Source organism: Felis catus, chromosome E2 (genome assembly GCF_018350175.1).
Source record: "Felis catus isolate Fca126 chromosome E2, F.catus_Fca126_mat1.0, whole genome shotgun sequence".
Classification (NCBI taxonomy): domain Eukaryota; kingdom Metazoa; phylum Chordata; class Mammalia; order Carnivora; family Felidae; genus Felis; species Felis catus.
The window spans coordinates 19,539,219-19,562,147 of NC_058382.1; the positions used below are offsets into that span (position 1 = coordinate 19,539,219).

The 22,929-nt window shown below is 52.0% G+C and overlaps 1 protein-coding gene across 1 annotated transcript in view; it reads left to right on the forward strand.

Annotated features, from left to right (window-relative positions):
- PEPD (peptidase D) overlaps nucleotides 1–22,929 on the forward strand; it is a 112,322-nt gene that overhangs the window by 30,158 nt on the left and 59,235 nt on the right. Inside the window, exons 7-9 of the mRNA XM_023245695.2 lie at nucleotides 4,367–4,411; nucleotides 13,454–13,529; nucleotides 14,459–14,505. Of these exons, the coding sequence (XP_023101463.1) occupies nucleotides 4,367–4,411; nucleotides 13,454–13,529; nucleotides 14,459–14,505 (168 nt within the window). The remainder of the gene's footprint in view (nucleotides 1–4,366; nucleotides 4,412–13,453; nucleotides 13,530–14,458; nucleotides 14,506–22,929) is intronic.

A 22,929-nucleotide genomic window follows, 5' to 3' on the forward strand; every position in this document is an offset into this window, starting at 1 on the left:
TCTTATCTTCTGGCATTTACTTAAATTGCCTTGCATATTTGAAGACAATTGGTTACAAATGAATTCCATTTAAATAAGCAGTTAAATATGAAATTGCTGAATTTGGGGGTTGCTAATGTAGGAGTATTAATATTCAAAGATGTGAATTTTTAAACCCAGGAAATAGAGGGACTTTATTAAAACCTGATGATCGCAACAAAATGCCGGTCTGTGGCGTGGGGACTTGGCATTGTGGTTACTGTTAACTTGTGTATCAGTGTGAGGTGTGGGCTTCTCATTATGGCCCATGGAGTCTCCATGAGGAGATAGGAACCCACCCCAGCCCCTAGCAAGGGTGGGCAGTGGGGGGCCCTTCTAGGGCCTGTTCTCCGGCAAGCCTCGCCTCCCTCCTTGGGTTAGAAACTGCAGGGAAGAGGACAGGGACAGGGACGGTTGGGCCCATACTGCTCACCCTTTGTCACCCGTCCCTGAGGCAGAGCCCATCAGGGAATTACCCTCTGCTTCTAGGATACGCGCTCCCCACCCTCATAGGCACTGATGGGTTTGTTGTTGTTTTTACCCAGTTGATACATGCTCATCATAGAAAATGCTGACTACAAAGAGGTAATACCCAAATTTCATCACCCCAAGTTAAACCCCACCAATGCTGCGGTGAATGTCTTTTGGACTCTTCTGTGTGTGTCTTGAGTGTTTTTGGTTTTTGTGGGTTTTTTTTTTATTTTAATTTTTTTTACTGTTTATTTTTGAGAGAGAGAGACACACACACAGAGCGTGAGCGGGGGAGGGGCAGAGAGGGAGGAAGAGACAGAATCCAAAGCAGACTCCAGGCTCTGAGCTGTCAGCACAGAGCCCAATGTGCGGCTCGAACCCACAAACCGTGAGATCATGACCTGAGCCGAAGTCAGATGCTTAACCGACTGAACCACCCAGGTGCCCCTGTCTTGAGTGTTTTTGTATCTGAGTGTGCATTTGTGTGCATCTGTGGGTTTATGTGTGTATATTTAGGGGTGGATCTTTGTGTATTAGTCTGGGTGCGTCTACATGCCTGTGTGTGTGTGTGTGTGTGTGTGTGTGTGTGTGTTGCATACACATCTGTGTGTGTCTACGTGCATCTCTTCCTAAGCGCATGCCTGCCTGTGTGTGTGTTCATCTTACCTGTCTCTTTATATCCATGTTACCTGTGCGCTGGGTCACTCTGCTGCTTGTGTGTGCACAGGTGCACGTGTGCATACGTATGTACATTTTATAAAGTGAGATTTTACTGCTGTGTTTGCCTGCTGAGTAGATAGGCCATTGCTTTTCCTAATGTCAAAGTGACATTTGGGGAAATGGGAGGCAGAGCCTGGGTTGTCGTCTTGATTTATGTCATTTGCTGCTCTGCTCTTGACTCCAAACCATGTTGGCTGCCTGAGGTCTCTTTGATATTTCACAAGTAGGGCTTTGATTCTACAGCATTTCAGGTGACTTTGAATTAGTCAGGTGACTTTGAATTTGTGTAGCTAGGATTCCCGACAGCTTTGGAGAGCTAGAATCCTGCCGGCCTGCTAATGCCCCCTTCTCCCTTCTCTCCTCTGTCCCTCCTTCTTCAATGGGCTCAGCCAGCAGTGGGGGTACCAGCTGCACAACCACGGCATTAGATAGGTGTTTTTCAAACACTGGTAATGGGGCCATGGAGAGTCCTTGCCTGGTCACAAGCCAGCATGCCCTGTGTGTAATATCCTGACCTGAGATGGAGCAGGGCTCAGAATCCAAAGGGTTGAAGGCTTGCTGGAGCTTCTCTGCTGAGGCCTGTGCTTTGTGCTGGGCCATGCCAGGCTTCCCCAGCTTTCCCACTGACAGCTTGGGCTCTGGGTCCCACATGATGTACCCCGACCTGATCTTTTTGTCTTCTGGGGTCCCCTTGTCAGTTATGTTTATCTTATCAAAGAACACATTTTGACTTTGTAGATTTTTCTTTATTTTTATGTCTGCCTTTTATTTCATTGATTTCTGTACATTTTCATTTCCCTTTAATTTCTTCAGGTTTGTTTGTTCTTTCTCTAGCTTCTTGAGAAAGAAGAAAGGGACATTCTTGGTATGGGAGCTTAGATCATTGTTTTCAGTGTTCTTTTCCACTAAGTACGTTTTAGAGCTATCAGTTTTCCTCTGGGTGCTGTTTTAGCTGCATTTCACCAGTTCTGATTTTTCATGCTTTTAGTTTCTAATTTTGTTATTTCTTTTTGAACAATGGGTCTTTAGAAGTTTGTTGCTTAACTTCCAAACAATTCGGGATTTTATAGTTTTCTTTCTGTTACTGATTTCTCGTTTAATTCTACTGTAATCAGTGTACATTTTCTGTATCTCAGTGCTTTGAAATTTCTTGCGACTTCCAGTGTATGATCACTGTGACAGATGTTTCTTGTGTACAGTATTGAACAGAAGTGGAGAGAAAGGAAATCCTTGCCTTGCTTCTAATCTTAGGGGAAAGCTTTTCGTCTTTGGCCGCTAACTATGATGTAGGCTGTGGGTTTCTTGTAGATATCTTTATCAGGTTGAGGCAGTTTCCTTCTCTTCCTAGTTTACTGAGTTTTTTTTTTATCACAAAAGGTTGTTGGATTTTGTAAGATCCTTTTTCTGTATCTATGTGGTTTTGTTCTGTATTCTGTTGATATAAATTATTAATATAATTAATAGATTAGAGCATATTACACTGATTATTTTTGTCTGTCAGAGTAACCTTATATTCCTGAGCTAAATTGGACTTGGTCATGGTGTGTATCCTTTTTATATGCTGATGAGCTCAGTTCTTTAAGCTATTTTTTTTTTTTTTTAATTTTGAGAGAGAGAGAGTGCGCACGCGAGCAAGCAAGTTGGGGAGGGGCAGAGACAGAGGGAGACAGAGAATCAAATCAGGCTCTGCACTGACAGCACAGAGCCTGATGTGGGACTTGAACTCATGAACTATGAGATCATGACCTGATCCCAATTTGGAGGCTTAACCAACTGAGCCACCCAGGTGCCCTTGTTTTAATTATATTTTTAGTTGTTACCTGGGGGATTACAAATGACCTCTTAAACTGATAACAGTCTAGTTTGCATTAATGTCAATTTCAGTAGTCTACAACAAATTTGCTTCTATATAGCTTTGTTTTGTCCCCTCCTTTGTGCTGTTGTTGCATACAGATTGCATCTTCATATGTTCTGTTGGTCCACGCAGATTTATGATTGTTGCTTTTTGCAGTTGTCTTTTAAGTCAGGAGAAAAAAGGAGTTACACAAAATACATTTACACTGTCTCTGTACTTGCCTATGTAATTACTTTTTTCAATGCCTTCATTTTCTTCACATGGATTTGAGTGAGTCTAGGGTTCTTTCACTATAGTCTGAAAGATTCCCTTTAGTATTTCTGGTAGGATAGGTCTTCTAGCGATGAATTCTCTCAGGTTGTTTATCTGGGACTGTTTTGATTTTTCTTTCATCTTTGAAACACAGCTTTGCTGGATATAGAATGTTGGTTGACACTTTTTTTTTTCTTTCATCCCACTGTCTTCTGGCCTTTATAGTTTCTGATGAGAAATCAGCCAGTAATCTTATTGAGGGTTCCTTGTATGTCATGCTTTTTTTTTTTTTTTCTTCCCCTCTTACTGCTTTCAGGATTTTCTCTTTGTCCTTTGAAAATTTGATTATGATATGTCTGAGTGTGGATCTCTTGGGACTTATCCTGTTTGGAGTTTATTGGGCCTTATGGATGTGTAGATTAATGTTTTTCATTAAATCGATGACGTTTTGGGCTATTATTTTTTCAAATATTCTTCTCCTTCATCTCTCCTTTTCTTCTGGGACTCCTGTTGTAAGTGTGTTGGTACACTCGACAGAGGAGGCTAGGTCTGCCTGGCAAGAGTGGAGGGTAGTTTTTTTTTTTAATTTTTTTTTCAACGTTTTTTATTTATTTTTGGGACAGAGAGAGACAGAGCATGAACAGGGAGGGGCAGAGAGAGAGGGAGACACAGAATCGGAAACAGGCTCCAGGCTCCGAGTCATCAGCCCAGAGCCTGACGCGGGGCTCGAACTCACGGACCGCGAGATCGTGACCTGGCTGAAGTCGGACGCTTAACCGACTGCGCCACCCAGGCGCCCCAAGAGTGGAGGGTAGTTTTGCAGCCGAGCAGCTTGCTCTCCCAAGTGACAGCACTTAGGGGGCTCGGTGCAGCCGCATGTCTGCTGCAAGCAGTGGGTGGCAGGTCTTCTGTGGGCCGGAGGGTCGTGGAGTTATAGTTTGCGGCCCTCTTTGGGTCATGTCCTCTCTTGGTATGTCTTGAAAGAGGTATTTCTTGCTGGGAGATGATGGACCATTGAACTAAGAGGCTTGCTTTGTGTTTCCTCTGCAGGTTTAACGTCAACAACACCATTCTTCATCCAGAGATCGTGGAGTGGTGAGTATTGCCTGTGGCTGCTTTGGCTGTTTGTTGTGCTTCCGCTCAGGAAGCTCAGAGACCCGGCTGTCGCCACCCGCTCCATCTCAGAGAGCCCCTCAGACAAGACAGTCCCCAGAACAGCTCTCTTCTCTGGTTGTGTGTGTGTGTGTGTGTGTGTGTGTGTGTGCGCGCGCACCAGTTGGTCTGTTTTTCTGAAAGGGCATAAATCACTTGAATGTCAATTAAATTTATCTTTTCCTTTGTTAAGCAGTCTTTTAAAAACTCCTACCCTAAGCGAGCCACACTTACATAGCTCACTTAAAGTAGATAATGAAAAGAGTAAAAACAGACATCATCCGTAATGCTATTACCAGAAAGGTAAATGTGTTTTCCTCCTGTGGCATCTGTGTCCTGACAAGTTGCCATCCTTTTGTATGTGTTCTTGTGTTGCCTAGTTTCCTCGCTTGCTGATACCGGCAGCCCGGTCCTGCAGCACGACTGGTTTCTGTTAGGTCACAGCAAGGCAAACCTTCTCGGGTTGGGCATCCCCTCCGTGGGCCCTGGAAGTGGCCCTCCAGCTCTGACATGCCGCCAGTTTTCTTCCTAAGCCATCGAGTTGCTCAGCAATAACACGTGTTTTATTGGTTCTAAGGCTGCACTTACTCTGAATGTAGAAGAGCGGTGAGGTGGGGCCTTTGGCACCTCATCACCTGACAGCGGGGAGGTGCGCGGACCTTTCATGTCTGATGCTATGACCTTGTGGTCGTGTTTCCCCACCTGGTTGGGAGATCTTGCTCACCTAGTCTTGGAGTTTGGGCACCTTCCGACTAGGGGAAGCTCCATCAGGAAGAAGGAGAAGATGATGCAGGTCCAGGGGCTGCGTGTTCCGAGGCCTTGAGGGCAGTCAGAGAGATGGGCAGGGGGCTGGGTTGGCTACCGTGTCCGCTTGGACTTGATCTTGAGAGAAACGGAAACCGTGGGAAACCTTTGACGAATTTAAGCAGGAGAATGGTAGGATTGTGTTTGTGTTTTAAACGATCGCTTTGGCCTCGGTCTGGAGACTCAATTCTAGGGCAAGAGAGGGCACAGGCTGCCAGCTGGGAGGCTGCTGCAGGGCCCAGGTGGCAGGGGAAAGGCGGTGTGACAGAGCTGAGAGTGGCGTGGCAGTCCAGGGGAACGCCCCTGGGAGGAGCCGGCTGTGACACCACTGAAGGATGGAGTTGGAGGTGACTCCGTTTTTTTGTCCTAAACAGCTGGGTGGTGTGTCACTGAAATGAGGATGGCTGGGAAGAGCAGGTGCCGTGACAGATCGGGGACTTGTTTGGGGCATGTTGAGTTTGAAGCAGGTTCCAGTGGGAGAGAGGCTGGGCCAGAGGTGGAAATCCGAGGGCCGTCGGGACTGGCATCGGGACTGACCCCTTGGGAGCGCTCACCGGAGGGCAGGCCGGCCAGCCCAGCTCTGTCGGCAGCCGCGCGCCCTCAGAGGATAGGACCTGGGTCCTTCTCGTTCACAGCCTCCTTTTCTTGTTTTTGTAAAGTAACAGACGCCTGGCCCATCTGTAGCTCCCAGTGGACAGAAGACTAAATCCTGGATACCCAGGAATGGGCCCTCGCCCACTTACACCCCGCAGATGACATTCCCTCACGGCTGCTAACAGTTCGGGTGCTTTGGAGACCGGGCTGGGTTATCCGCTCCGGCATCTCCTGAGGGATCAGCCATTAGCTCGTTACTTTGGAACAAGCACACTTTAATTCTAGTGACACTTCCAAGGCTCTGAGGTGGATTCTGCATTCATAAGAATACTTCCCAACTTTATCAAAGCCAGCAGCAGAAAGGACTTATTTGGCATTTGATGGCAGTAGAACTATTTTAGAAATGTCACACTGTCCTTCCTGCCTCAAGGGTGTGTTTTAATAGCATGGGTTCTGGCCTCTGTAGTGACTGCAGTCATTCTCGGGTGAGATCCATGGTGGTCTTGATCACTGCCCTCTTCAAGTAAGCGAAGGAAGGATTCTGGGTGCAATGGCAGGCTGGTCCCTCATTTATAGGAGAGGGTTTTCTGTGATGTTAAATTATGACTCACTGGTACATCTTTGGGCCCCTGCGTCCTGAATGCTTTCATCACCCCCTCTGTCTAGGCCCCATGGAGAGGGACTGCCTGGGGTGACACAAAAACCCTCCACGCAGGCAAATCCAAACTCTCACCCCAGCTTGCACCCCTTGGGAAGTCACTTAACTTTTCTGAGCCTCAGCTACATCTGTCAGTGAGCTTGTAGTAATACCTAACTTGTGAAGATTCACCAAGTGTCTTAGACTACGCTGGCTGCCATAACATTTACCATCATGAGTGGCTTATAAACAACAGAAATGTATTTCTCACAGTTCTAGAACCTTGGAAATCCAAGTGCTGGCACACTCCGTGTCTGGCGGGAACAGACTTTCTGGCCCCGAGGTGGCCATTTTCTTGCAGTGCCCTCACATGGCAGGAGAGACAGGGAGCTCTCTGGGGTCTCTTTTATCAGAGCACCAATCCCAATCACAAGAGCTCTGCCCTCATGGCCTCATCACCTCCCAAAGGCCCCACCTCTGCATGCCGACACGTTGGAGATTAGGTTTCAACATATCAGTTTTGTGGGGGGAGACAGATATTCAGCCTATAGCATGGAGCCTCAGTTTCTTCACCTGCAAAACAGAAGTGGTCTCCCTTGGTGGATGATGGCTCAAGGCTTGAATGAGAGTAGAAGTCAAGTGCTAACTCAGCTTAATAAAATGTCACCTTTTGAGACTTCTTGTGTGCAAGGCACTGTGCTAAGCACTTGACATATGTCACCTCATTCAAAGAGATATTTTGCTTATGCTTTAAGCTAGGTGCTCCGATTATCCCCATTCTACAGGTAAGGAAACTGAGGCACAGGGAGATGATTTGCCTGAGGAAAAGCCAGGGGCTGAGCCCAAGTCGGTAGTTCCCGGATCTTGTGCTGCCCCTTGTATATCTGAGGGGCACCCTGGAGGAGTGGGGGGGGAGGGGTGCCTGCGTTTCAGCCATTTCGAAGTCCCCTCTAGGCCACTGCAGATGCAGGGGTGCTCAGAGGCCCCGGCATGGGTCTTGTGTGAGGTCAGCGTGTGCAGGTAGCTGCCCAGGACTGTGTGGCTAAGCCTCCTTCAGCACCATGCCCCCTGCCACTCATGCACCCCGGCTCCTGGTTAGCTGCTGGGCTGGGGATCTGGGATTCCTCCCAGAGCCTATCTGATAGGCAAGGAGCAGCCTCTGCTAGCACAGAGGACGCTTCCTTCCTAGTGTTTGTTTGGGCGTCATTCATTTCCTTTCTGTGACTGCTTTATTGTTTTCCATTCTCTCAAGCAGTGCCTTTTTGATTTCCTGTAAATTCCTCTATCATCATACTCTTCCCCAGAAACACAAGATCATAACTGATAATTTCTTTTCTTGTGCTGGGTATTGCAGTTTGGATGTGGAGGTCAAAAGTTGAAACTTAAGAGCAGGCGGCTCACTTCCATAATTTAGGCTGTGGTTCTCCTTTCCTGTTCTGCAGATGATTAAATTGATCTGAAGGCAGGTTAGGAAATAAAAGGAGATACTTTTGTGCAGTCTTAATAGCTCGGCGCCTTGGATTTCAGTTAAGTACCACTGGAAGCGTCACAGAAGAGCAAGCATGTCAGCAATTGCCGTGTGCCTTCTTGGGTTTTAAGAGAGACTGTGTTAAATTGAGTCACACGCCGATTTTAGAACTGTTAATTACACAGAGTGAAGGTGTCCTGCGTGTATTAATCCGGCAGTGGAATAACATACCTGTTTCTCCTTCCCCTGGCTTTCTGTGCGCAGGAGATGGTGAGGTGTGGATGGCACAGCAGGACCCTGCATCCTGGTAACACGTCCCGAATTAGAAAAGATACGTAGATGATGACCTAGATTCTTGGTGTGTACGTGAAAAGTCTTCCAGTAGGGTTGCTGCCTCTGTCTCCTGAGGAAGAGGCACTTAACCCTACGTTAACAGGAAAGCCAAGTGGACAGTGGGGATCCTAGGGCAGAGTGACTGTGCTCCAGAAGGCAGCAGATGGGGTGTGGGCACATCAGGCAGAGGGGAAGGCGTGGCCGGGCCCCAGTCAGCAAACGCAGAGGTGGACCCTCCCACGCCTCCCCTGCACGCGGCCCGCGCCACGTCTCAAGCACACTCAGCTCACTGCTGAGCGAAACCGCTATCTTCTTCATGGCTCTGATTTCTTCGAGAGGGCTTATTGATTGAGCCTCCTGAAGATATGCAATTCCAGCTAGCTCTTTCCTTTCTGTCCCTCCTGTTGTTCTGGGATTTTATCCTTTGCAACACCAGGTCGTGGGGTATAGAGGGAATGGATGTGGGGTCCTGTGGCATTGAACTCTGCCCGCCTGCTCCCACAGACCCATCCCCTGCACATTCATCTGCAGGAGGGATGGAATACTTATCCCTTCAGATGGGTTTTGTTCAACACGGTGGCACTTTGACACTTAGACACTGATTTTGGAAATACTTCATTCTGTCTTGCTACTATTTTAATTAGTGGAGCATTCAAACCTCCGTTCATTAATGCCTTAATCCTGGGTTTAATGCCCAGAGGCAGTTTTGTGACCTATGCATATTTAAGGGGAAAAAAAACAGATTGCACAAAAAAAAAATCTCAACCTCGTCCGGTTTTTGTCATTTCTGGCCTGTTGCAGGGGACTCTGGGCCTGGCATAGTGAAGGGACTTTCTCCCCACTCCTGCTCCCCTGCCCATAGCGCTGCCTTCCCCCTGAGTGGCCCGCTGGCTGTGATGATGCTCACGGGTGTGGCCGCAGGCCTGGGGACTCTGCACGAGTGCTGCATCGCCTGCACACATCAGCCACCTCCTCTTGCTAGTCGAGGAGCCTGAGCTGTTTCCAGCGCAGACTTGTTAACTGCATCTTGTCCTGTCCTAAGCCTGGGTCCTCTGATGCCTCGTGGAGGAGGCAGCCTCGGTCCCTTCCTGGGGATAGAAAACTTGCAGATTATATTGCTTGTTGCCACCCCACACATCCCGGGGCCAAACAAGGCTGGGGCCAAGTGTGACACTAGGCATCCCTCACCCCGGAGGCCGCTGGGACAACAGAGGCGGGGCCGTGGTGGAATCCCTTTTTCCTTATCTTTTCCTGCCCACGAGTAATGGAAATAGCCTCCTCAGGCTCAGGGTAGTCAGTCCTTCCCGAAGATAGCGAGAAATTGCCAGATGCTGGAAAGTCTTGTTATTTTTTTACAGTAATCTTAAAAACCGTTTCTGGTGCTTGTGTCCTGGAGATAAGGGGGCCAGGCTGAACGCCCGGCACCTGGACAAGACTTAGGCCCAGAGTGCCCTGTGGATAATCAGGTGAGCCAGCACACAGGCATCTGTTCTTGGGGTCTTTAAAGCTTGGATTCATTTGGGCCAGGCCGGTTTCGTTGGAGAACTGCCTTTGTGGCATAGTTTGTCCTGATTCAGTTTGATTTCTTTCTTTTTTTCTTTTCTTTTCTCTTTCTTTTCCTCCTTTCTTTCTTTGTTTCCTTCCTTCCTTCCTTCCTTCCTTCCTTCCTTCCTTCCTTCCTTCCTTCCTTGCTTCTAATGTTTGTTTTTGAGAAAGAGACAGAGTGCAAGCAGGCGAGGGGCAGAGAGAGAGGGAGACACCCAAAGCAGGCTCCAGGCTCCAAGGTGTCAGCCCAGAGCCTGACGCAGGGCTTGAACTCATGAGCCAAACCGTGAGATCATGACCTGAGCCAAAGTCAGATGCTCAACCGGCTGAGCCACTCAGGAAGCCCCCTTTTTTTAAAACATGACTTACAAGTAAGTCCTGAGTAAAGCAGCTAGAAGCCTCATGTGTCATCTTCCACAAGCTCAAATTGGGCAAGAAAACAGGACATGGCCTCCATGGCTGGAAGTGCTTGCATCTCTGATGAGAAGAGAATGTGGTTCCGGTCCAGGTCCCCTTGGAGGAGAAGCCAATGGCCACCAAAGCTTTTCAGCAAGGAAAAGCATGATCACATTTGCGTTTACTAAAGATCCACAGCCGCTGTCCCTGAGCACATGGGCCTGGAGGCACGAAGAGGCCAGAGAGGTTGTCCAGGCCGGAGGCAATGGGGTCTGGATGGAGAGAAACAGAGGGTCTGAGAGAGGGTATAGAGGTGGAATTGCAGCCCTTGGTCATCACTTGGATGTGGGAACAATGGATAGGGGACAGGAAGGGATCTGGGATGGCATGCAGGTCTCTGTTGTAAGTGGCAGGGGGGCGCTGCAGCTGTGGGGGGAGGTGGGGGAGGTGGCGTCCCACCGAGCTGGAGGTGCCTGGGGGACCTGCGGGTGGAGGAGCGGCTGGAGGGTGGAGGAGAGGCCTGTGCCACAGACAGCCATTCGGGAGCAGGTGCAGAGGCAGAGTGGAGAGGGGGAGGGAGGGAGGCCTTATCGGGAGATGGGAGCAGCCCAGCGGTGCCAGGGGAGGCGGGGGTCACTGTGCTGCTTCCTCTCTGCACTCAGGGAAGGCCTCTGAATTTGGCAGCCTGGGGTCCTCCCACACATTGTGAGAGGGGGGCTGGCAGGGGGTAGGGGTGGGCTGAAGGGAGAAGAGGAGAGGGGAGAGAGGAGGGAAGGGGATGGGGGAGAGCTCTGAGATCAAACACGAAAGCTCCTCTTGCTCCCCGCCTAAAGCAAGGACAGTTGTAGTTTCCCTTCCAGAAACGTGGTGGAGTAGCGGAGGATAGAGCTTGGCTGGAGGAGGAGGACGGGGGGGGGGGGGGGGGGGGGGGGGGGGGGGGGGGAGGAGGAAAGTGGGTGGTCGTAGAGCTCCCGGTAATAGGGGCCACGTGGGCTCTGAACCCAGGTGTGTGTTAGGGTGCTGAGCCTGATCCACCCCTTCCCTTGTAAGTGGGTGGGGAGGAGGACGTGAGTGGGGAGGGGAAGGCTTGAGAATTTGGAGAGGAGGGGAGAGAGAGGAGTGCATTTATGCACTGAGCTGGGGAGGGGGCCCAAGGAGGGGAAGGGAGAGATCTTGGGGAGATAAAGTTAAGAGGAGCCCTCCCGCCCTGCACGCCCCCGCGCAACTCACAGCAGAACTGGGGCCGTGGCGAGACCGGTGGGGCTGGTGACTGGGAGCTTTTGCTGTGCCATCCGCCCGGCCGCGGATTTTCCCAAGGCCTTCATGGCCCTGGAACATGGGGGCAGCAGGCACGGGCTCTGGCTCATCCCTCATCCCTTGTGAGGGTTTGGTCAAGGCCACGCGGATGGGTGGGCACAGGGCCTGGGGGTCTGGAATTTTGGCAGGAGTGGTGGCTGGCAGGTTGGACCAGAGGTCTAAGCCCAACAGAGGGTCAGAGGGCTGGAGGCGGGCACAGCCTGGGCCCGGTTCCCACCTGCGTTGTTACTCTGGTCATCACCGCATTTGAGAACAGAGAGGCCCGCTCCTTGCTTACCAGTCGCTCAGGCTGGAACCGGGCAGGCGGCAGTGGGGAGCAAAGCATCAGGCTGCTAGGTTATCCTGTGAGTGGATTTGGGCCTGAGGAGCCTGAGCCGCTCACCTGAGTCCTGCTCTGGCTTTGGGCCCTCACCTCCAGGGCACAGGAAGCAGCTCTCTGGTCCCCAGGTGGGCTGCTCCCAGTGTCCTGGTGGAGAATCAGAGACACCTTATGATGATAAAGAGCCAAATGTCAGCCTTCAGGGACTCCTTCTCAAGAAAGAAAGGATGTTCTTTTGGGAAAAGTCTCACTGGGCTCAGGGGTTTGTATTTTCCACATCCCCCAGAAAGCTTACGGTCTTAGGAGGGCGTCTCGGTGCTCCAGGATACCTTTGTCACTTCCCCGTGGCAGATGGCTGGCTGTCCCAGCTGGATGGCACCATGCAGACGGCATGAGTCAGTGGCTGACTACAGCTACTTCTGTGCAGTCTCCAGAGGTTTGCTGCCCCTGATGGAGGTGGGGGCACCTTCGCTGCCATCCTTGGCCCGGGTCGGGCTTCAGGGCACAGATGGCGGCCGGACGAGAGACAGATACACTGTGAACAGAGGGGCGGGCCATCGTCAGACACTCTGGCTTTGCTGATCCGGAGGTTGCTCGAATGTGCCCCCTTCGTGAGAGGGAGGGGAGCTTTGGTGAAGCCGGCCATGGGGGATGCACCGAGGATGCTGGGCTGTTAGTGACTGGTCGCGGCCACCACTGCCCATGGCCTAGAGTTGCTTATTCGAAGTGGAGGGGTAGACAACCAGTATTTCTGTAGCTTCTCTGGTTGAATCTTACTTGGCAATGAGATGGATTACAAAAAGACCTAAGCAGATCTGGGAAAACTAACATGAATTTACTATGAGGACTCCAGGACCCCTGGAGTCCAGTGGCAGGAGGCACAGCTAAGTGTCAGAAGGACAGGAGGGTCTCTGGGCTGTGCCTGCCTGCCCCACACAGCACCCCCTCTCTTCTCGTGTCTTCCTGGTCTCCTCTCTGCAGACCAGCTGTTTCCACAATTCTTACCTGCACTCACAGCTGGAAGTGGCTGCACCACCTGCTGTCCCCACTCCCACCCCTGGCTCAGAGTCAGGGGGTATTCCTGGGCTGCCCCGAGGGCAGGCGGGTGGGGTAAGGAGGAAACGGGAGACCTCTTCAGCGAACTGGGCAGAGCCCCGGAGTCAGCACAGTTGATTCAGGTCTAAGAGCCTTGCCAGGTAGATTTTATCCCTCTTATGGATGGGGAAACTGAGTCTCAGTGAGGTAGGGCATGTCTGGCTACAGAATCTGGGCCTCTTCCACCACCCACGGTGGGTTCCAGATCTTGAAACTGGAAACAGCCTGCACGCCCAAGGCTGGCATTAAATCAGGATGGGCGGTACTTAGCGCAGCGTATCCGTCCTGGGCCTTGGCGGCCCATCTGCAGCCTGGCTGGGCGCGAGCCGGCCCTGTGGTCCTTCCCAGGCTGTGCAAGGTGTGACGGGCCCCGAGGTCTCCCTGGCGGGGGTGCGTGGGGTGGAGGCGGTGGTGGAGGGGCTCATTCAGCCAGCCCCTGCTGGGAGTCACTGACCTGCTGCTTTGTTCTCTCTGAAGCCGGGTCTTTAAAACGGACATGGAGCTGGAGGTTTTGCGTTACACCAACAGAATCTCCAGTGAGGCCCACCGAGAGGTAAGTTGGGCACAGGCTCGTTGGGGTGCTGGTAGCTGGGGTGGGTGAGTGGTGTTGCTCTGAGCGGGGCAGGAGGGCCCCATTGGGATGGGTGGTCTTGGGGAGCTTTAGTCCCAAGTGCCCCATGAACAGGCAGCAGGTGTCCCTTCCAGCAGAGACTCGTGATGGCTCTTCTCTCTTCCCCCGTGGGGGCAGGGACAACAGAGGCTCTGCCCCTCTTCCTGACCTTAAGGCACCCACCCTCAGGGCATCTCCCAGCCACAAGTCCCCCACTTGCAAGAGGGCAGGGCTCTCCTTCCCAGCACTCCGGCAGGTTCTAGCTGCTTTTCAAGACTCTCTCGTCCTCACCCAAGCACATGGATTACCGTCCTCCGTTTTCCAAAAACTGTCCTCCTTCCCAAGGCTTCCCACTTTACCTGAGGAGCCAGAGCAAATAAGGAGGCGCATTTCTTGCAGGACGGTCAGGGTGACGGGTGGCCTGGTGCCTGCTTAGTGGTGGTCATGGCTTTGTGCGTTTGTGAGCCACAGCCTCTTGTATGCGTTTCATTTTCTGCACGTTCTATGACGGCTAAACAAAGGAAATCTTTTAGGATGGTCACTGTCGCTCTCTGAGCATCAAGTATTCACCAGGCATCTAGATAAAATCTTTGCCGCCCTCGGTCTGCTGCTGCCTGTGCCGTAGAGCTGGGTGCTGGATGCCCACTGGCTTCCAAATGGAAGTGCTCCAGAGTGGTTTAAAATAAACTGTGCGGCTTTCAGAGCTTTAAAAAAGTTCTAATTTTGTTACATTTCTGCACCACTGTATGCACATATCACTCTTTTTTTTTTTCGAAGAAGAGATTCTTTTGAAAAAGGGCTATACATTATTTATAAGGCAGTGTTACTTATCTCCTTAATACAAATGTCTTTGCTTAATATCCATCCTCCAGGTAATGAAGGCTGTAAAAGTGGGAATGAAAGAATATGAGATGGAAAGGTAAGCTGCCGTGTTTCTCTGGGTAAAGATTAAAATGTAAAAAACAGTAATTTATGTTCCCTGAGCAAGTAACAGATGAGGCGCCGCAGCCCCGCGCACAGATTGAGTGGGGATCGTGAGCAGGGCTTTGGCATCGTGGGCAGAGGATTTGTCTTCCGACTGTGGCCACCTCCCCGGCTCTCGGCGGAGTGTTTGATGGTAATGGTCTCTGATTACTTTTCAGGATGGTTTAGTGCCCCATCATTCCACTCTTGGACTTTGTTTCTGCAATTTGCAGGAAACTTTACCAAATAGCTGCTATTGTGACTCTGAAAGCCGCTAGTAAAGAAAGCTTGCCATTTTTATGTGTAAACACTGCCATTATGTCTGCTGTGCTTGGATGACTGGGTCGAGGAATGGTTAAGTGGCTCGTAAAGCATTCTGGAGAACTCCATTGACCTTGGGCTCCAATTAGGCTAGAGTGCCCCACTGGAGCGCTTCCCGGGGCTGCCCAGCATGAGGGGTGTGGCCTGGCCAGCGCCTCAGCCCCTCTCCAAGACCCAGGGGTCAGCAGGTTGCTGCCCATGGCATGAGGAAGCCCTTGGGTCAGACCCAAACTGCTCCTGTGGCTCTCCTCCCACCCAGGTCCTGGGGTAGGAGGCCCCCAGTCCCAGGTCTCCCGCCAGTGACAGTACCGTCTAGAAGCTCCACTGGGGAGAGGACACCCCCTGTGATATAATAAGAAACACATATTTGGTCTCTGCCCCCATCTCCTGGCACAGAGCTTCTAGAACCCTTGGAATTCTTGAATTATTCATAATAAGCCCCTTTCAAGGGCACCTGAGTTTATGCTAATATGGTGACTTGTGGAAGGTGGGCGCTGGTTGCTGGAGGAACCACTGCTGAGATTAGGGGGTTGGAACTTGCAGCCCCCCCTCAAACTCCAGGGAGGGGAGAGCGGCTGGAGGTGGACTTCTGACCAGTGATGTACTCAGTCGTGCCTGCAGAAGGGAACGTGCATAGAAACCTTACACAGTGGGGTTGGTGGACACGTGGGGGGGTGCTGGAAGGGTGGCGACCTGGAGGGGGCATGGAAGCTCCTTGCCCCTCCCCCATACTTTGCTCTGTGCCTCCCTCTTCTGTTTGGCTCTTCTTGAGTCGTATCCTTTCTAATAAAGTGGTGATAGTAAGTAAAACACTTTCCTGGGTTCTGTGAGCCATTCTAGCAAATTATCAAACCCAAGGGAGGGGGTCACAGAAACCCCCAGTTTATAGCCAGTCAGCCAGAAGTACCAGAGGCCTGGACTTGCGATTGGTGTCTGGAGTGGGGGCAGGCTTGTGGGACTGGGAGGTCTGTACTCACTCTGGCCGTTCATGTCAGAACTAAATTGTAGGACGTCCATTTGGTGACCACAGAGAATGGGAAGATTGCTCGGTGTCACTCACATTTGGTGTCAGAAGTGTACGTACAGAAAAGAGTTTCACCTTTATGCTGCCCGCCCCATGGCGGGGCGCCCCTTGTACGGGTTTGGTACTGTCACCCCTTCCCCACTTTGCTGAGTCCACCCGGGTGCTCTCGGGGCCCGCTGTGCCTCCACGTCCCTCTCTCAGCCTTTCTGGCCTGCCTGCTTTGTCAGTGTGGGGTGAGACTGAAGTGCAGACAGAATCAGCAGTGGACGCTGTGGGCATTTCTGTTCACCTCAGGTGGCTTGGGGATCAGCATCTTTTTCAAAGTCTAACCCTGAAAGGAGTCCAGAACAGAGGGCCTCTGTGTTTCTCTCCTCTTACCCCGAGTAGTGAGAGGTTAACATGGCCTTGAGGGCCCTTGTTGCTGTGCAGTCCCAGGAGGGGGCACGGAACAAGTGCTTCATCAAGGACCCAGCTCTGTCACGCTGGAGGAGGACAGGGACAGGCACGCAGAGCTGTCCCAGCTTTTGCCTCCACGTGGTCTGCTGCAGTGCGGTATCTGCTCTGGTAGTCCCGCGGCCCCTGCCCCCCCGCCAGGATCAGGGCCAGGAGGGGTTCTACAGGGCTACCTGGGAGGTGGGCCGGGCAGCGGTCCCCCAGATTGGCACTGCCCCCACAAATCTGTTCCCCGCTGAATCGGCCCATAGCTGATGCCTCAAATAAAAATAACCCAGAAATTAGAGCAGGACTAGCTTGCCCCAGGGTGGAGCCCTAACGTCTTCTGTGCGGTGGCAGCCCCGTGTCCTAAGCTGCCGGAAGTCCAGCTCCAAAGCTGGCTCCTGGGAGGGACATGAGCTGCCCTCCCACCCACTGGCCAGAGCCTGAGGCCGCTGCAGCCCAGGTGGGCCTGTGTGTGAGCTCTGGCCAGCGGCCCTCGGAATGCTTCCCCCAGCTCCTTGCTCCCCGACCCAAGGCAGTGCAGGGGTTTTTTTTCTCTTTTCATGAGAAAGTTCAGAAATCCACCACCCTATGCAAAAGAGAAAAGAATAATATAATGAGCCTGAAAGTCCCCAGCAGAGTTTGTGTTTCCTTTTGTTTTGCTATAGTTATATTTAAAACCAACCCCCACGGGGCACCTGGGTGGCTCAGTCAGTTAAGCGTTCCACTCCGGCTCAGGTCATGATCTCACGGTTTGTGGGTTCGAGCCCCGCGTCAGCTCTGTGCTGACAGATTGGAGCCTGGAGCCTGCTTCGGATTCTGTGTCTCCCTGTCTCTCTGCCCCTCCCCCCCCCCAAATATAAATAGACATTAAAAAAAAGTTAAAACCAACTCCAGACATGATGTCATTTCACCTGTACATACAGCAGTAGGTGTCTCAGCTGATGAGGGTTTTTTTCCCTTTATGTAACCACCACATCATTATCACATCTAACCAAGTTAACAGTAATTCCTTAATCTTACTAATACCTAGTCCACGCTGGTCTGTTTGCATCAAGATCCGGAGTCTCCACGTTGAGTTTGGCTGTTCTTTGAAGGGGTCTTGGTTAAGCTGAGCTCTGGGGACACCATGCCTTCGTCTTCAAACTGCTCAGTGCCCCCGCCCTCCAGTCCCTTGGCCCCACGGCCGCCTCCTCTGTGGATCAGAAACATGAGCCTGAAGCCCACAGCAGAGCAGCTGTCCTGAGGATGCCAAGTGGCATTAATTCAGCTTGACTGGATGCACCTGGTGTGCATGCTATCGTGCACCTACTGTATGCCTTGCACACGCTACGGCTGGCTGCAGGAGGTGCACATGGGAAGCTGAGAACAGGGACGTTCCTGGGGCACAGCACAGGGGGATTGGGACTGTGCTGGGGAAAAGCTGAGGCAGAGAAGATGAGAACCAGGCGGAATCTGTTCCTGAAGGACAGGCGAGCAGGGTGACCTTTGGGGGCTGAGGGTGTCACCCCCGAGGGCAGTGGGAAGATGGTTGTCATTGTTAACCTTTGGGATGTCCCAGGCCAGATTTGAGGAGGCCAGTGCCAGCTGAAGCCCCTGGGGACACGTGCTGTGGTGAGATGGGCTGACTTCTCTCTGCCTCAAGCTTCCTCCCCACAGGCACATTTCTCTGTCATTGCCTGGGTGACTCTGTGACACAGTTTTGTGGTTGGTGTCCTTGGGAGGCTGGAGGCTTCTTGAAGTCCTGTCTCCTTTATCCCCAGTGTCTGCCCCACAGTTGGTGTCAGGAGATATGTGTGGGTGAGTTGGATGGATGGATGGGAGAGAGAAGAAAATGTCCTGAGCTATTTTTTGCTGTCCTCTATGCCACCATGAACTTTTAGAATTCTTTTCTTAACTAGGTGGGGAGTATAAAATTCTCTCTAAAGCAGGTATTGTTTCCCCATGGGGTGTGGCCCTTTTAATGCCAGGCTGGACCGATGCCCGGGAAGGCCCAGGGAGCCCAGGTTCCTGTGCAGGCTGCTGACCCACGGGCCCAAAACAGCGTCCCTGGAACCTGCTGGACATTGTGCCAGGAGCCGGACCAGCCCCGCAGAGGGACACAGGGCAAGACGAGCAAGGACTCCTGTGTGTCAGGACTTGGGGGCAGGGTGGGAGCCTGCCCAGGGGATGGGGGGTTGAGACGGGCTGATTTTCTCAGAAGAGGGCAGACCATCAGGGCAGTGGTGCCCAGACTCAGGCCAAAGAGATGCTGGCCTGGAAACCCGGTCCTCATCTTTGTTTGTTTTATAATCAAAGGTTTGTTATAAAATCTTGAGGGCATGTTAAAAGAAAAAAGTGAGCTGATGGCGTTTATTAGGATCCCCCTCTCCTCTGGGCTGTGCCTGTGAGTAGGGTTTTCAGAGGGAACGAACATCATTTTCTGCAGTGGAGGTATAGTAAATTGTGTTAAAGCGAGAAGACGTTAATGTGTGGGTAAATCGGGTGCCAAGGGCACCTGAGCGCAGGCCCAACCAGGCCGTCCATTTTACCGCCTCATATTATTTCACGTTAGAGGTGTAACCAGCATGTAGCCGGCTGGCGTGGGGCTGGCGGCGGAACCAGTTACCTGCAAACGCTAATTTAGAGCAGGCTCAATTGGCTGCGTAAGCAGGTCCCGGCTCACGTTTGCCACAAGGAGATTAATAACGATGTTTTGGACAGCCTGGGACCTTAATTGAAATTATGCTTTCTCTCCAGGCTGTGAATGGGGCATTTGGGGCTCTCCCGTGACCACTTCCGTGGGGGTCGTGGGAGGGATTTAAAGGCAGAAGGTCTGTGAGGTGTGCTAGGGGACTGCATGGCTGTCCGTCCTCCTCCCCGGGCTGGGGTCCTTCTTGGCAGACGCCCCCGACCCTGCCTGGAGACCCTCGACAAGGCCTGGGTTTTGCCCTGCTGTTGTGTCCCCACAGCAGCCCACACCAGTAGCCTCCTTGGTGTCTGAAGAACTCGCTCCGCTGTGCTGGCCGCTCTGAGGTCGTCTTACCTCCCCTGCCCTCCGGCAGGACCCGAGTGAGTCACGATTCTGTGCGCTCGGTGTGCCCTCTGAGTCCAGACCGGGCATGGGAGATGGGGGCCAAGCGGAAGGGTCTCCTCCCCTGACGCTGTGCGCCCGTGTGTGCACGCACACAGACATCACCCACTGACACCACACACACTCCCCACAGACCTATACACCCCCCCCACACCACCCATCTATACCACGCATACATATGCCACACATACGCACACTACACGCCCCATCACTCACACCACACAGACGCACGTATCACACACACAGTTACAAAGTACTGTGCACACACACCCCCACATCGTGCACCACCTTGTACACCACACTGCTCACACACCATGTACACTCATACCTGCACCCACATACACCACACACACACACACACACACACACACTCACACTCACACACTCTCTCTCTCTCCACGTAAGCCGTGCGGTGCTGGGTCTTTCAGTTCACCCCCCCCCAGGGAGCAGGTTGCAGAACCCTTGCTGTGTTGTTGTAAAATAAGTCCGTTTTTTTTTTTTTCTTTTTCTGAGGACTAGAACGCTTAACTGCAGTGAGGATAATTGGAAGATGGGAGAGTTTTCAGGAAAACGCCACAACCACAAGCCTACTAACTCGCGGCGATTATGGCTGTAGAAACACAGGCAGCTGGCACAGACAAGCTGCTTTTCCCTGTCCTGCCCCCTGACCCGAGCCCTAGGCCTCACCAGGCACAGGTGACCCCCGAGCTCATCCCTCACTCCCAGCTCCCCCACAGGACCCACAGACTCCCCGGCTTCTCTGTTATATCTGCAGGGGCTGCATTTCCAGGTGTCCTGAGACCGCCAGGCTTTCTCAGATTAGCTCCCTCTTTGTCCAGCCCTCCCGGTGCACTGTAATCCCCGAAGGACCATCTCTCAGGTGCCTGGACCCGCGTGCCCCACTCTGGCTCTGGGTCTTGCCAGGGGCTCTCCGTGCTGGATGTGGTGGTCAGACATGGCCCTATATGGCTCTGGCCGTGCCCCTTATGGGTCGTGCAGAGGATCCAGGTTTCACTGGTGATGGATGTTACCAGGAAGCCCGTATTCTCCTCCTTCTTGGAGGCTCTGGAGATGTATAGCTTTCAGTCCCCTGGGAGTGGACCATCTAATGTGGTCTCCCTCTAGGCAAGCCTGGGTGTCAGTAAGGCCACCCTCAGTTTACTTTCCTCCATGAAGGTGCTAGAGTTTTGCTCGGGGCCTTTGGGGCAGGTGTGGGTCCAGTCAGCCTCTGACCCTGAGCCCCCCTGGGTGAGAACGGATGTGACAGGCCTTCTCTGTGGGCCTGGTCACTGTCGTGGGCATGTCCTGTCCCCTCCATGGCAGACGCATCCTCTGTCCACTGGCCACCTTGAGGGACGAAGCCACGGCACGGCTGGCTCATAAAGGGCCTGCTGAGACCCCAGGTCTGGGTGTGGCGGAACCCGTTCTTTGCCTTGTGTTGTGAGGCTGATGCACGTTTCCTGCCAGCACTTCCTTGGCTGTTGGAGGCAGGCCACACTCGGCCTACCACGAGAGGGGTCAGGAAACCCCCATCTGTTTGGTACACCCTTCAGGAAGGCAGCCCACGAAACTGCACCCAGCTGGCTGTACCTCAGTGAGCTGAGCGAGCCCTTTCTAAGAGGCAGGCCCACCTTGGGGAGACAATTCCTCAGTGTTCAGAACAGGCTTTGCCTCATCCTGGGCCATCCCGTACTGGGCAGGGCAGGTCCCGCGTGCCCACCAGCCTTCTGTGTCCGCACGACCAGACATGAGGGAGGGGAGTAGCTCTCTCTGCGAGGTTCAGCAGACCCCGTGTCTGAAAGTGTAGCTGGGACCTTGGTGGTGGAGGGGCTGTGGGCCTCTGAGGCTTAAAGCAAGGTAGTGCGTTTTGCCCACAAGAGTAACTGGAAAATGGGTGCATTTAGGGTGCAAACAGGTCTGGTATTCGGCCGGAAAATGTGGACAAAGAACCAGAGAGAAAGGCTTCCTGCAAATAAGCAGCCTGGGTGATGCAGCCCTAGTTAGAGCTTTTGGGGACAAAGCCAATAGAAATAGGCATTTACTCTTCAAATGCCCGGGAAATTGCCCCCTGAGAATCCTGGTAAGTAACAGCGGTGCCCGCAGGCATCTGTATGGATTTTCCTGTAGTATTTCACCATTGAACCCGATTCTGACCGTTGACTTCTCATAAATAGATATCATCAGCTTAAGGAAGTAGTATTTTCTTCCTGACTTATGAGAAGATTTTATCAGGAAAAGATGTTGAATTTTGTCAGATGCCTTTTTGGCGTCTCCCTTGGCCTTTTTGTGTATATGTGTTTCGAGGAATTGATAAAGTTTTAATTCTATGATAGTTTTGGATCACAGAAAAGTTACAAGTATATTAGCTAGTTCAGGCATACCCCATACCCATTTCCCCCTGTTGTTAACATGATTGGCACATTCGTCACAGCTCGTGGACAACGTTGACACATTATTATTATCTGAAGTTCATACTTTATTCCGTTTTCCTTACCTTTTACCTGATATTCCTTTCCTGTTCAGGATCCCACCCAGGTCACCCACTGCCTTTGGTTGTCCGGTCTCCTTAGGCTCCTCTTGGCTGTGACAGTTTCCCAGACGCCCTTACTTTTGATGACCTTGACAGTTTTGAGGCATGCTGGTCAGATACTTTGTACAAGATCCTTCAGTTTTCGTTTTTCTGATGTCTTTCTCAGGGTGACACTGGGGTCATGGGTCATTGGGAGGAAGACCACAGAAGCAGAGTGCCTCTTGGCATCGTGTCGTATCAGGGCTCCGTGCTGTCAACCTCACTTATCCCTGGTGTTGACCTCCCTCACCTAACAGGCAGCGTTTGTCAAGTTTCTCCACCATCAGCTTCTCTTTCCCCCCTCCCGTACCGCGTTGTGCTCTGTCCTCTTGGTTTGGAAGCGTCTACATATGCTGTCTGTAATTCTTCTTTGTAGGGATTTGTCTCTTCTTCTCCATTTATGTATTTGCTGAATCACTCATTTATGGACTATTTTCTATCTATATGGACTCATAGCCGATTATTTTCTACTTTGAGTTAGAATCTGGTGTTATTTATTTTCTTGCTCCAATCATTCTAGCTTTGGGCATCGGGGGCTCTTTCAGTTAGGCTCCTGTGTCCCTCTGACATCACCCACCCCCGGTCAGTTTGCTTTCTGAGCTCTGTCTTACTTTCTGGCTCGGCAGGATGCTCCAGGCTCATTTTGTGTGTTCCCCGCTCCAGCCCTAGAATCAGCCATTTCTCCGAGGAGCCGCGGTTCCTTTTATCGGAGCGGGACATGAGATGCCAGGATCGGGCACTAGGTGTACCTTAGGTGGATTTTTTGCGGGGACCTCCTGGTGGGGAGCTAGTGTGGCGTCTGTGTCACGCACTGCTTAGTCACGGCGGATTTCTGCTGTAACAAGCCGCATGACTGAGATGGGGAGGCAGTAAAGAGTGGTGGTTAGAGCACGGCCTCCGGAGACTGGTGCGCCCCGCATCTGAATACCAGTTCTGCCACTCATTGTGCCTCAGTTTC